The 14,565-nt window shown below is 46.4% G+C and overlaps 1 protein-coding gene and 1 non-coding gene across 2 annotated transcripts in view; both read right to left on the reverse strand.

The window, feature by feature from the left end:
• Window positions 1-10,249: 10,249 nt before the first annotated feature.
• The window catches only part of LOC139049830 (ATP synthase subunit b 1-like), a gene marked incomplete at its 5' end in the record, with an annotated part of 41,168 nt that continues 36,852 nt past the window's right edge, over window positions 10,250-14,565 (reverse strand). The window contains one exon of the mRNA XM_070525648.1: window positions 10,250-10,322. Within this exon, the coding sequence (XP_070381749.1) occupies window positions 10,250-10,322 (73 nt within the window). The remainder of the gene's footprint in view (window positions 10,323-14,565) is intronic.
• Window positions 10,487-10,558, reverse strand: TRNAA-UGC (transfer RNA alanine (anticodon UGC)). The gene has a single exon. It is a non-coding gene; the product is annotated as a tRNA-Ala (tRNA).

Genomic DNA, 14,565 nt, shown 5'->3' on the forward strand with positions numbered 1-14,565 from the left:
TCAGTTTCAATTTTTTTTAATAGGTAAGCGCTTTATTTACAGTGAGCAAATTGCAAAACTCGCGGCAGCGGCATGGGCTAAAGGCAATCAAGCCTGATAAATGTCCCTGTCCTTCCGCAGTTCGTGACAGTTCACATGCTTCGAGTTCAACACACTCAAAAAAGGATTATGATACATTAGTTTCAGGGAAATGGTGAGCTGGTAACTTGCTAGAGTGCACACATAAAATCACACATAAAGAAAAGAAGAAGCTTACATAACATATTTAAATGCTCGTGCAGAAGAGGTTGTGCACGGCAAAATACACAGGTAAACAAAATAAATTCCAAAAATGAGAAACGTAGATGCATGAGGATACACTGAATATACATTATACATTGAAATAGAATACTAATTAGTGAATAATTTAAGCATTGGTCGAGGCATTAAAATCCACAAGTTAATGTTGATGCTGTATACATCTGGTAATTAATAAGTTATTTGGTTGTTTTTTAAAGGCAGCACTACTAGCATTGAAGTTCAATCTACCTGCAAAGGTATTCAGAACATGTGTCTGCATAGTACGCAGCACTTCATTTTACCTAATTAGTTCTTATTTTAGGTGCTTGTTTTGTGTGTTCTCGTAAACAGTAATATATGGTCTTCCCGGTCTTTCGGTCGAGCTTTGTTCATATAGTTTATTTTGTTGAAGTACCTGGAGCAATTTAAGCTAGTATGACATGTGCACCTTGATAATGGAATTTTTTATGAACAGTGGAACAGTTCGCAGGTCTTGTCATTTACCCCTGTACTTTTCAAAACAGGGCAATGTTTTCTGTTGCATAGTAATAAGTCTATGGTAATTTCTTTGCGATGCCGTTCCCCAGACTAGTATCCCATAAGTTACCTTTAAATGGAAGAGTGCATAGCACATACCTATTTGTTATCTTAGCGGGATGAAGTGTACTATTTTGTAAAAACATCCAACTGTTTGTGCTAACGCGGTAATCAAGTGATGCACATGTGTATTCTAGTTTAGTTTCTCCTGTAACCACACACCAATAAATTTTTGTTCCCTGAGGTGTGCGATACAATTTCCTTCAAATTTTATACTTAATTTGCTTATAGGCTTGTTTATAGGTCGGAATATTATGTAGTATTTTTTTGCATTGAAGTGTAGCTTATTTTGCATTAACCAATTTTAAGTATGCTTTAAATAGCTATTTACACTCGCTTCAAGTGATCTTAAATTGTCTGATAAGATGATAACGTTCGTATCTCAGCGTACATCGTACACAATAAGTTCAGGGGAATCAGATATTTCGACAATATCATTTATATGGGAAAGGAACAATAGTGACGCCAGTATGGACCCTTGGGGGACTCGTTGGTTTAACTTTATCTTTGTAGATAAGAAATCCATACTGACTTTTTTACGTTATATGATGTTTATCAAGAAAGGATGCAAGTTAATCGTAAATATTACTCATTCAAACATTTTTTATATTGTTGGAAGCACGGATATTGGTCGATAGGAGACTAAAGTGTTGCTATCGCCGCCTTTATGTACCGCAGTGACTTTTGCCGCCTTTAACTGTTCAGGGAATACACCGGTGGTGAGGATGAGGTTGCTAATATAAACCAACACCACACATGTCAATGGTTATAGCAATTTCAACTCAAGAGAGCCTATTTCATTTTGACAAATATGGCTGTCGATGTCAACTAGCATCTTATCTAACCTTTTGTTTTTTGCACTGTCATGCTTCTGTCTCTCATGACACAACCGGCCGAAGCATCGTGATTTTCTCTTTGTTTTTATTGTTTAGGTCCACAACGTACCTTATTGTTGGCGCAGTGGCGTTTGCACCAGCACATGCAGCACACGACCACGCACACTGGGAAGGCCATGGCGACGATCATCAAGACGATATTGGAGACCATCATCGTGCGCCACATGGAGCTGCTTTCTCCGGACGAGGGCGCTGCCGTCGTCACGGTAGCGTAGCCGGAATTCGTGAACATCTTTCGTGTTCCGCGACGACGCCTTCTTGTGACCTGGACGGGACGGTTTGACGAAACTGTACCGGGCCTTTCCTCGGCCGACGCGACTGCCACGCTCGTGCGTCTCCCGCCTTCTTGCACCGTGCTCGTCTGTGGTTGTGCGCCTTAAAGTATTAAGTACCAGCTGTGACGTCATGACGGGTGCCCATGGGAAGCGCCGGCTTGCGCTCTCGACGCGCAATACAATACAATACAATACAATACAATACAATACAATACAATACAATACAATACAATACAATACAATACAATATAATACAATACAATACAGTACAATACAATACAATACAATACAATACAATACAATACAATACAATACAATACAACCGGGTGCGACTGGAATACCGCAACCGCGTTGCAATCGAACGTAAGAAACAAGTCGCCATACGAAAAAAAAACACAGCACCGGCAATTTGAAGCACAAAGTTTGGCGGTAGCATTCAATGATCCCTGACTGCTTCCCACGCGTCCAGGCAACTGCCGCCTATGTAACCGTGACTTTTACCCGGAAGCGCTGGAGAGCGCCCGCCTCGGCTGTGGGAGGTTGGGGGTTCGATTCCCACCGCCGCCGGGCACCCACTGGCTCTCAGATGGGCACAAGCGTATACGCCGGCGTCGCGTTCGGCTTTCATCTTTAGGGGCAATACGCTTGGGAAAGACGCCTACGCCCTAAATTCTCGTCGAAACCCTCGTGAGCACACACAAAAAAGAAATGATGTTTGGGCATCCCCAATGACAGCCATTTCCCATGTGGCGCTCCGAATGCACCTATTGAGGTGTAGGGTTGAGGACAAACACCCTTTTCCAAGCGTTGAGGTCTCATAATGGCCGAGCCCCAGTACGGGAGCGCGCTTGCACCTAGTTTACCGGTAGTACACGGAGGTATACACGCCGTGCACCTCCGGTAGCTCACCGGTAGGTACCCGGCGGCAGCATTTGCCTCCCATAGCAGAGGCGGATGCTTTTCAACAGGGCAGTCTGTGGTTGGACAACGAGGCGCCCAGAGACAACTCGCAGGTCTCTGTTGGGCCCTCTATTCCCGATGCCGAACCCCCCGAAAGCCAAGAACCATGCCAGGGAACATCTCTACCCATTAGAAAAAAACAAAAAAAAAAGACCAGTGGGTTTCCGGCGACACCGGGATATGAACTCGGTACCTCACCGCATACGAGGCGGATGTCCTACCGCTAGGCCACCGCTGCGTTAAAGAGTGATGCTTGGGCCGCTCCCACGGCGGCCACTTCCCATGTGGCGTTCCAAAAGCACCTATTGAGGTGGGAACGCCTTCGGGTTGAAGACAAATACCCCAGAAATTTTGTATCGTCTATTCTGACAACCACTATACGAATTGTTGTACCAGGTAAAAAGGAAGTATGGGTTATTTTACGTGCCAAAACCACGACGTGATTAAGAAACATGCCGCAGTAGAGGAACTACGAATTAATTTTCACCACCTTGGTTTTTTTTAACGTGCACCCAATGCACGGTACAGGAACGTTTTAGCATTCCGTTCACATCGAAATGCGGCCGGGAAGCGAACCTTGGACCTCGGGCTTACCAGCACAACGTCTCCTCCACTCAAAAGCTGCCACAGTTGTCTAGGAAAAATTAATTTATCAATTAGGAATAAAAAAATTACGGATTACTGGCGCAGATAAGCAGCACAATGAAGTTGTCTATGGCGTAACAGTTCTGCGCAAGCCTGCAAGGTGGAGAGAAGTAATTAATAAAGGGAAAACGAGACATCCACCCAATCGTAACGATTAAAACCCCTACGGGTTCGTCGAAAGAAAAGGGTCGCAGTTGAAGAAAAATTTGTCCTGGACCGGGATTCGTATCCGAGACCACCGCCTTTCCGCGGCAGCCGCTCTACCATCCGAGCTAACCAGGTGGCTAGCAGAGGGCAGGGCAAAGTCAAACTTATCGACAATTCCAAACAAAGACAAGAGTTTCACGTAATAGCTCTCCGGGTACTCGCAAGGTGGAGAGAAGTGATTAATAAGGGGAAAATTGCGAAAGCTGGACGCGAGGTGCCCCTTGGCCTTTATTAAACTGGCGACAGTTGCGTTTCGGAGTTAATTCTGGGGGCTCCATTGCAGGCTGCTCTGCTGGCTTTTCTTCGATATGTGGATGCCGACCGCATGCAAACACACGTCTGCCTTCGATCGTTGTCCTTCACGTATACACGCTGTACGAAAACCGTTGCAGAACTACGCCCTCGACGGATTCACTGTAAAGCAGCACTGCACAGGTGCGGCGACCCCCGCTTACCGCAACCGAGCATCCAATCATCATCATCATCATCAACATCATCATCATCATCATCACACCATCATCATCATGTCCACTGCAGTACGAAGGCGTCTCCCTGTGATCTCCGATCACCGCTGCCCTGTGCCGACCGATTCCAACCAGCAACCGCCAATTTCATAATTTCGTCGCACCACCTAGTCTCCTGCTGGTCTATACTGCGCTTCCCTTCTCTTGTTACCCATTCTGTCACCCTAATGGTCCAACGGTTATCTAACCGGCGCATTACATGACCTGCCCAGCGCCATTTTCTTTCTCTTAATGTCTATTAGAATATCGTCTATACCCGTTTGCTCTCTGATCCAAACCGCTCCCTTTCCGTCCCTTAAAGTTATGCCTAGCATTCTTTGTTCCGTCGCTCTCTGAGCGGTCCTTAACTTGTTCTCAAGCTTCTTTGTCAGTCTCCAAGTCTCTGCGCCATATGTCAGCATTGGTAAAATGCACTGATTGCATACTTTCCTTTTCAATGATAACACTAAGCTCCCAGTCAGGAGCTCACGATGCCTGCCGTGTTCCAGACCCTGCGTATTCAGCGTCTAAACTGTGGCGCATTAACCCCACGATGCCCGACCGCCATTTACGATGAAAGAAAATTAAAACTTGTTCACATTCACTTCTGGCCATGGAGCGCGTATCGGTACAAAGAGTGAAATGGTGATAGAGTAATATGAGTTATTACGGTAATTAATGACCTAATAATTAGATTACTTAACTACCCACGACCGTAAGCTTTGTTCAGTATGTCAAAAACGCTACTATGGGCTCTACATCGGGTTTCCAGGGCTTAAATCAGAGTCTTTAGCATCAAATTCAGCGTATGAAAAATGATACGCTGGGGCTTGTGAAAAAAGAAAGAAAGAACGGAAGAAAGACTTACCTATCCCAGGTCAGTAGCCACTTTTTTCTCTGTTCTCACGAGGAGTCCCTTCTCCGACCTCCAAAGGCTCGAAAAGAAGCGAATATCGGCGATAGTTGAAAGCTCCACCCCAGAGTTGGATGAAGCGACGGGAATCGACTCCCACGCAATCAAATGTCAAGCATGGCGAATCGGTCGAGTAGGAGTCCATTCATGATAGCTGGCAGCGCACGGCGAAACAAGTGCACAGATGTGCTAGTTCTTTGACAGATTACGGGCATATGCAGTCTGATTACAGGAATAAGAGGACACGAGAGATCATGGAGGTGGCTGAGATAAGCCGCCTAGGGGTCACGCGTGTCGGCATGGACGTGGTGTTCATAGTGTTTCTTCTTTTCTTTTTTTATGCACTTTTACTGTTCATAACGCCTGTTGAAGGGTCCTGTTTTTATCTCGCCTTTGCTGTTCATCCCTCCTTACGCACGTGATACATCGCCCGTGCATAAAATACAACCGATTTTTGTTTTCCCGAATGAAGGTATAATTGAAAGTTTGCGCCTGCGTTCAGATAGAGGCCAAAATGGCCGACATCAATAGCAGGATAACGTGACTTAACCTGAGAAGAACCCCATGGCCTCCGATCAACGACACTCCTGTGATAAGTTCGGCACGGAATCTACAAAATTTACAAGCAGGTGGGAATTCCAGGCCTCCTAACATTGATTTAAGAGCACCCACCTTCTTTCTGCCATCTTTAACGGTAACTACACCGCAAGATGGGAAAGTGTGAGAAAAGAGAGCTTATCACATGGCAGTGGAGTTTCAGGAGCTACGAAGCTAAGAAGGCGGTCCGGCAACAATAACTTAGAAACAAGACTAAACCAGACGTTAGGATTTTTCAGGAAACCCATGGGTTAGCAAAACAGCCGCGATATCAAGTTATCGGGCCCCCGAATGGGAATAAAAAAAATTGGAGGACGCTTAAGCTTCGCCTTCAAGAGTGGAACGCGACAGCGTTCCCGTCCACCGGCCAAGGGGTGTAAGACAGTGGGCTACGGCGCAGCGACTACGCGCCCCGCATCGGACGCGGTGAGCGTCGAGCAGCGCCGCGTTCGGCGCGGCAACGAAATGTGCGCCTGAGCAAGCGACGCACGCCTGAGCCTTAGAACAGCTCGTTTTTAAGGCAACACCGCATTCACTAGAGACGCTTTTGTACCGCTTTGAAGCATCCAACTCGTGGCTGAGTGGTAGAGTCTCCGTCTCACACTCCGGAGACCCTGGTTCGATTCCCACCCAGCCCATGTTGCAAGTTGCTTTTTATTCATAAAGTGCCTGCTGGGATTTATCGCTCACGGCCAACGCCGACGACGCCGACACCGACGCCGACGACACTGGCTTTTCTGCGACACGAGCTCCTTAACGCTGTCGCGTTAATAGAACTACGCTCGTGAGGAAAGGGCTGGTGGTAATTCGTCACGACACCCAAATCTCGGGTTTTGATCACGTGCTTATGGAGCTCCTCCCGAGATGGAGGAAATCTTCAAGTACATTTATTCTAAACTTATATAATAATCCAACCCTCAAAAGGCGGCGCTTCATAACTCTCTTTAGAAAGGCTGTATTGATGGCAGACTAGTCCTCTAATCATATCGGGAGGCATCAATTCCCCGCGCGGTGCCGGGGCTGTGGTTATTCGAGAGCGAAGGGAACAATGCTATGGCAAGACATTCAAGACATAGAGTTACCGCTCGTAAATGAGCCCGACTCCACTGGACCTATAGGGACCGGGCTCAAGAGGAATACCACACCGGATCTTACAATCGTAAACAAGGTTGCAAAGGTCAAACGGAGAAACGCCTTCGAAGGCCTTGGCAGCAATCATAGAATTATAGAAATCAAGATCAAAGAAGCCGCAGACGCCGAAAATACTAGATACGTTAAATCAATCGACGGGGACAGGTTTCTCAATATAAGAGACCATAGGAAGGAAGAGCCGATCGAAAACAGAACAATGGGCTGGAGACCTTATCAAAGAGGTAAGCGTAGCCACTTACACTATGGCGTCGTAACAACCGGTAGAGAAGAGTGATAGTCGTCTCGCACATATGTGGGATGCGAAACAATCGCTACTACATAGATGGCGTCAGCAAAGTACAATGGGAGTCTACGTAAGCGAATAGCTGAGTTAAAGAAAAAGATTGAAGAGCATAGCAAGCGCTTATGCACGTAATAGTGGGATGAGTTCTGCAATGCTATGGTATGGTATGGTATGGTATGGTATGGTATGGTATGGTATGGGAAAACTCTAGTTAAGTCCTGCAGATCGTGAGTCTTCACGAAGTGGGCCGCTCCCACGTGGGAACCGGAAGGCCGAGCCTCTCGGCCGCATCGTGGGCCTGCTAGACAGCCCAGAGTTGGTCAGCCAGAAGAGAGGGCTGCAGAGAACCGCCTCCCATGTGGCCGAGCTGTTAGCGATGATAGAGCGTGACTGGGCACACGGCCAGAGCATGTGGTCTAAGGTGGCAATTTCTCCGCAATGTTATGGATGGACAAATTTTTTGCTGACCAGATGTGGCGTGTACTCAAATTCAAATACCTGCTAGATCCAGGCAATCGCAGGATAGTTCAAAAACATAACTTGCGAAAGCTTCTGCATGGGTACAAAGGGAAGGAAGATGAACTCATCACTAAGGCAAGTGCTACATGCGTTCCCCCAACCCAATCGTCGAGCATGGCGGTATGACGCAAAGCCTAACGAGACCTTAGATGAGGAGTTTCGCAACACTAGAGCAGTGCTGCAAAAACTCAATACGAAATCTGCCGTGGGGTCAGACGGGATTAATAACAAGATGCCGAGAAATCTGGATGATCAGGCAGTAGAGAACATTACGAAATACATAAACGAATGCTGGAATGCTGAAACAGTGGAAGAACGCCCAGGGTATACTTATTCCTAAACCTGGCAAACCAATCAAATCGCAAATCTACGGCCGATATCTCTCACCTCTTGCGCAGGAAAGCTTATGGAGCATGCATTACTTATAAGGATAAACAATTACATAGAAGAGAACGAAATACATCCAAATACTATGTTGAGCTTCTGGGCTGGACTCTCTACTCAGGACGTCATGCTGCAAATCAAACAGCAAGTACTAAACTGTAAAGCGAGGTCCACCAGAGCGATAGGGTTGGATCTCAAGAAAGCATTTGAGAAAGCAGCCCATTCGGCAATACTCGGTCGACTCAGCAACCTAAACTTAGGAGAAAGGGCATACAATTACATTCGACACTTCCTAACGAATAGGAATGCTACCCTCATCACGAGGGAACTCACGTCTGAGGTGAGGGACACGGGCAGTTCGGGTGAAGCTCAGGGCCCCATGATATCGCCCATGATCTTTAACCTCATTATGATACCATTGTTGGAAAAGCTCGAGAACATCGAAGGAGTCAATCACTCCTTATACGCGGATGACGTTACCATATCGATCTCGCAAAGCAGTGACGGAGAGATAGAACAAAAAACACAGGAGGCGGTAGAAGATAAAGTAGAGGAGTACGTCACAGGCACGGGGCTTGAATGCACCATAGATAAATCAGACCTCCTCTGCGGACCCACCCTCAAGAGCAGGCCGCCCAAGGGATATATCAAGGAGAGACAGTACGAGGAAATACACATTCGTACGAAGAATGACGGCGCCATTCCCATCGCTAAACAAATTAGCGTCCTGGGACTCAACATTGAGTCGAAGGGAACTAACGGCGAAACTCTTAGAAAGCTCGATACCAAGGTCACTAACACCATTAGGTTGATCACGAGAATCATGAACAATTAAGTATCTGGGAATGACGGAGGATAGCATTAACTAGGCTCATTCACTCTTTTGCTATAAGCCACATCATTTATGTAGCTGCGTACCTTAAGTGGTACAAGGCAGAAAAGGACAAAATAAATACACTCATAAGGAAAACTTTTAAGCAGGCCATATGCTTGCCTGAAAGCACCAGTACTGAAATATTCATGTAGCTGCGCATGCATAGCCCTTTGGAAGAATTGATTGAAGCTCAGCAGATAGCTTAGTTGGAAAGACTATCCAGCACCCGGACTGGCAGAAGTATACTTGATAAATTACGAATTAATTACCATAACTAGCAAGGACCGAAGGTTGCGTTGGCCAGAGACATTAGGAGCAGCATTGAAATCCCAAATTTACACCCAAAATATGCACTCGGAATACAATCACGGCTGGAGAACGAGCAGATCTGAAGCTCTGCTCAAACACTATGGCAATGACGAGGAAGCGCTATTCATGGACATCGCGCAGTATTCAACTCACCAAGCGTTTACAGCAGTGGCGATTAATACAAAACAGGAAAGCGTACATACGTGCACGATCAAAACCAGGGTTTGTGAGGTTGCGGAGGAGGTTGCCATCGCTCTGGCTATCGCTTCTCCCAAATATAAATACATAATTAGGGACTCACAATCGTCGATGCGAAGTTACGCTAGAGGGCGGATATCAGTTGAAGCTGCAAGAATTTTAAAGTGAAGCCAAACATATCATCTGAGGAATTCCTCAAGAAAATCATCTGCTTCACAGCCCATACAGAGTGCGAATCCACCACAACCCCCAACCTTAACGAGTCTGCCCATCGTATTGCGCGAGGACTCATTAGCCGCGACCTATTGTGGGGGGGAGGAGCTCTGACGAGGAGGAGATGGAACGGAAGGATAGGGTTAGACTCTTCTCATTAAGCGACATTACTCAATTCTATAGAAAGTCGAGGTATATATCCACCTCCTAGCCCAATATTGGACAGGTCTGAGGCGGTCGACTGAAGGCGCCTTCAAACAAGAACTTACGCGAACCCGGTACATCTAACCGCATGTTTCCGGAATTATACCTTGATGCCAAATGTAAATTATGTGATAGAAGAGCCACCCTAGAGCATATACTCTGGGATTGTGAAATAGTTCAGAGAAGAATTGCAATCCTCTCGGATGACCTAGAGGCGCTATGGAGAGCCGCACTGACTAGCTCAGATCTTCAGGACCAACTTTGGGCCATCCAGCAAGCCCGGGAAGCTAGACCCACGGCCCACGGCCATGGCCCTAGACCCACGGCCATCAATTGCAGGATAATTCATAAAGTTGTCACACAGACACGATATAGTAAATCCACAAATTTGATTGAACAAAAAATGTCCCAAATATCAGGTATAAATGTTTAATCAATGCTCATCTCTAGCGTTATGGAAAGAAAAAAAAAACACACATGGAGGTGCCGGGGATTGAACCCGGGGCCTTTCACATGCAAAGCGAACGCTCTACCACTGAGCTACACCCCCGACGCGGCGTATACGCCTCCTACCGCGCGCGCCATGCAGGAAAGCCGCTGTAGCTCGAGGTGCGCTCCATAAGCTCCGTTCATTTGTTCACAGCAAACGTTTCGTCGTGGCAGTCTCGCATTTGCTGCCGTTATCTGAATAATCGTCCTTTATTTGATTTATCTAAGAGCGGAAAAGGATGCAGTGGGCGAGGTATTAACGCGATAGCATTATGGGCCCCGCGTCGCAGAGACCCGGCGTCGGTGTTCCGCGCAGTGTTGCCACGACACATTAAAAAATAGTAGTAGATTTTTTTGTGAAATATCAGTAGAAATCAGTAAATTTTTCATTTCAATTTTTGCACTCAGTTTATGAGCCCACGAATTCAGCGCTTATATTAGTACTCTGTTGAAGTATTGTAGCTTCCAGGAAATAGTACAAAAATTGACCCCGAGATTCTTCGCGATACTTCTGAAAAACCCGGGGATCCAGAGAGCCATTGTCAAGCACGAATTTAAAAACAGCGAAGCCCTCCGATGGCCTATTCAAAGGCGTCAGATGGTAGTTAGTCCCTGAAAGCTTTAGAGTATAGTATCTTCCAGACAGGGGTAATTGGCGATCGCTGGGAGAGGCCTCCATAGAGGCCTCCGTGCTGCAGTGCACATAAGAATAGGTTGTCATGATGATGATGATAATTGTCGTTTCGTAGTTGTGCAGTTCGGTGGTGCAACCACTTTCACAAATTCACCGCCTCACCGTTTCCCATAGAGCATAGAAACTCTATGCCTTTTCCCCGCTTTGCTCAAAGACAGAGGTAGCGCCACGTTTTTGTCTGGAAGCGCAGGAGTGTATGTTAACCTCGGAGCCAACCACGTTTTTTTTTCTCTCGCTAGGTGACATCACATTAATATAACCTCTGTAACCTGTATAACCATCTATCCATCTATTCCCTGTACTGAAAAAGTTGCAGATTTCGCTTTCGTTTCTGTAGAAAAGCAAGAAAATCACCAGATTCAAGAGCTTTATCACTGAATCAGCAGAAAATTTTAAAAATCAGTAGATCTACTGATAAATCAGCAGCCGTGGCATCACTGGTTCCGCGTCGGACGTCGTTTCGGCAACAGGATTTTCTAACCACCCATACTCAGGCCCTCCATGTGACGCAAGGAAGTTACTGGACTAATTGCATTTCTTTAGCTAAAAAACGTAGAGAAATCGTAAAGTACGACTTACGCACAACCTGCAGACATCACAGCGTCGGACTGCAATTTCACTATACGAGAAAACATAATTTTATTACGCGAAAACTCAAAGAAACACATTTTCCAGCCGTTCTACCATTCATAGGCCAGCGACGACGGCCGCCATTTGAGCTCGCCGGCGCCCGAGGTTCTTGGGGGCCACGGAGCGGCGCGCCCAGTTCCTTGCAATGCCTCCAGATGGCGCTCGCTTCCGCCGCGTCATGTCCCCCGTAAGAGGCCGCGTTTCTACCAGAAAGCCCGCCTTCGTGCACACCGTTCGCGACCACCGTTTCCTGGTGGTCGCGGAAAGCGCCGAACGTTTGCTTCACTGCTGCTTTAATGTTGCCTATATATTAAAAAATAATGTGAGCTAGGTACTTTGTCTATAGCACTTATATAGCCATAAATTACGCGTGAATTCTTGTAAAGTTGAAAACAAGAAGGTGGCTGCAGTGATAGGTGGGCATCTAGTACAATTTTGCAAAAGCAAGCAGTCGTAAAAGCAGTGACAAGGTTAAGCTGCCACAAACGCGTCTATAGTACGACACAAGCCCCGCCCACGCCCTCATAACCGCCAGCCACTGTTCCTGCGCGAGGCTGCAAATAGTTCGAACTTGAAACTTTTCTTGTTACCTAAATAAGGCTGTACCACGAAAGTAAAAGTTATACGCGCGTAATTTCATACGGTTTCACTCGTCTATTCTAGTGAAACGGCGAAAGCCCAGTTCTTTACTGAACTGAAACGAAACGCTTCCTTCGCTGCAGCTGTTTACTGTCAAGTTTCACTTCAGTTGGCAGTGACGTTTCACGAGTAGAACGGGCTCAGCAATGAAATTAACTGCACCGAGAACTTTTAAAGAGTCAAATGCTCAGACTCAATCCATACACTTTATCCATGTCTGTTGCGCGCCTCATCGGTCCCGCGGATGAAAGTACTCTCCAAGAACAGCAGGTGCTCCGGAGTTATCAAGTACGACGCCATTCCGAAAACGTCGCATGACGACGGCTTTGCTTCTGTGATTGGCTAGTGGAGTAACACAACGTCGCGCGGCGCATGTGCTTTGCTTGCCAACTGCTGTTTTCTTAAGTTGTAGCCTACTATAGATGCACCTTCTACACTGCTCTAGAAACTCATGGTCAAAATAGTTAAATCATATAAATAAACAACCTAGAGAAAGCACCGAACATATAATACATAACTGTAAGGTCCGTAACTATTGGAAGAAGTGCAAATAATAAAAAGATATATTTATCTAAAGTAATACTCCTTTCTTTTTGTTCGTAATGTCTGCCAAAATAAGACGACTATGTAGGGCGGGCAATCCGTACTAGGTCATATCAGAGGGCACGGCGGGACCTTCGTGAGCACAACGATGAATCCGTTGCTCCTTTTTGTACAGGTCACGCTGTGGACTGCGTCCATACCAGTTCGCAATTCATCGGATAACACGACAACAATCGCCTATGCTCAAGACCACGTGCTCACCTACGGAAGACGGGCTTTCATGACGAGGCCAGACCATCCGGACATGACATCAGCGCCGCCACTGGGATATATAAGCCACGCCGACGGGGACCACATCAGAGGGCATGGCGGGACCTTCGTGCGCACAACGATGAATCCGTTGCTCCTTTTTGTACAGGTCACGCTGTGGACTGCGTCCATACCAGTTCGCAATTCATCGGATAACACGACAACAATCGCCGATGCTCAAGACCACGTGCTCACCTACGGAAGACGGGCTTTCATGACGAGGCCAGACCATCCGGACATGACATCAGCGCCGCCACTGGGATATATAAGCCACGCCGACGGGGACCACATCAGAGGGCACGGCGGGACCTTCGTGAGCACAACGATGAATCCGTTGCTCATTTTTGTACAGGTTGGTGTGCAACGCTCATCTATATGTCTTCGTAGCGATAATAGGTTCATGATTGTCCTGCCGTGCCCGGCTGTATGTTTGTCACTGATTGATGAAGCGTGGAATGTGCTTTTGCTACTGCTGGCTGGGGATGTAGAAGTGAATCCCGGACCTTCTGGTATTGAGGTAATGTTAAAAAACATGCAAGAAACCTTGCAGGCCTCGATAACCAGCGTTTCTGTTTCACAAACATCTCTTGAAAAAACTATGAATGATAGGTTCGATAAACTAAACGACGTACTAACTGTTATTGCAAAACACACAGAACAACTGGCTCAGTTACGGTCAGAGGTCAACTCTTTGAAAGAAACTATACACAATCAAAAGAAGAAGCTAAATGACTTGGAAGACCGAAGTCGACGAAGGAACCTTATAATTTTTGGCCTTGATGAACCAACAAATGAGAGCGCTGGTGACTTGAGAAAGCGGGTTCTTGATGACATATTTTGTGCTAAACTAGGTGTCACCACCAATACAGTCGAACGGATTCACAGAATAGGTAGAATCAGCGATAAACCTAGACCTGTGTTGCTTAATTTCTTTGACTACAATGAAAAAATGTCTGTATTGAAGAATTGCTTTAAGCTCAAGAAAACAGGTATATCGATCTGTCACGATTACTGTAAGGCTACGCTGACTAAGCGTTCTCATCTTTGGCGGTATGGTAAGCAATTTAAAGATGAGGCGCGAAAAATTTCACTGGACTATGACCGGCTACGTGTAGACGACAACATATACGAATGGGACGAAGTAAGCTCGCAGGTTGTCGCTCTTCATAAATCTCGATCTACACGGACATCTAACTGACCCGAAACGAAAGAACTCCGTATTATCTTGCTTAATGCAAGAAGTCTTGCCAATA

Source organism: Dermacentor albipictus, chromosome 9 (genome assembly GCF_038994185.2).
Source record: "Dermacentor albipictus isolate Rhodes 1998 colony chromosome 9, USDA_Dalb.pri_finalv2, whole genome shotgun sequence".
NCBI classification, from domain to species: domain Eukaryota; kingdom Metazoa; phylum Arthropoda; class Arachnida; order Ixodida; family Ixodidae; genus Dermacentor; species Dermacentor albipictus.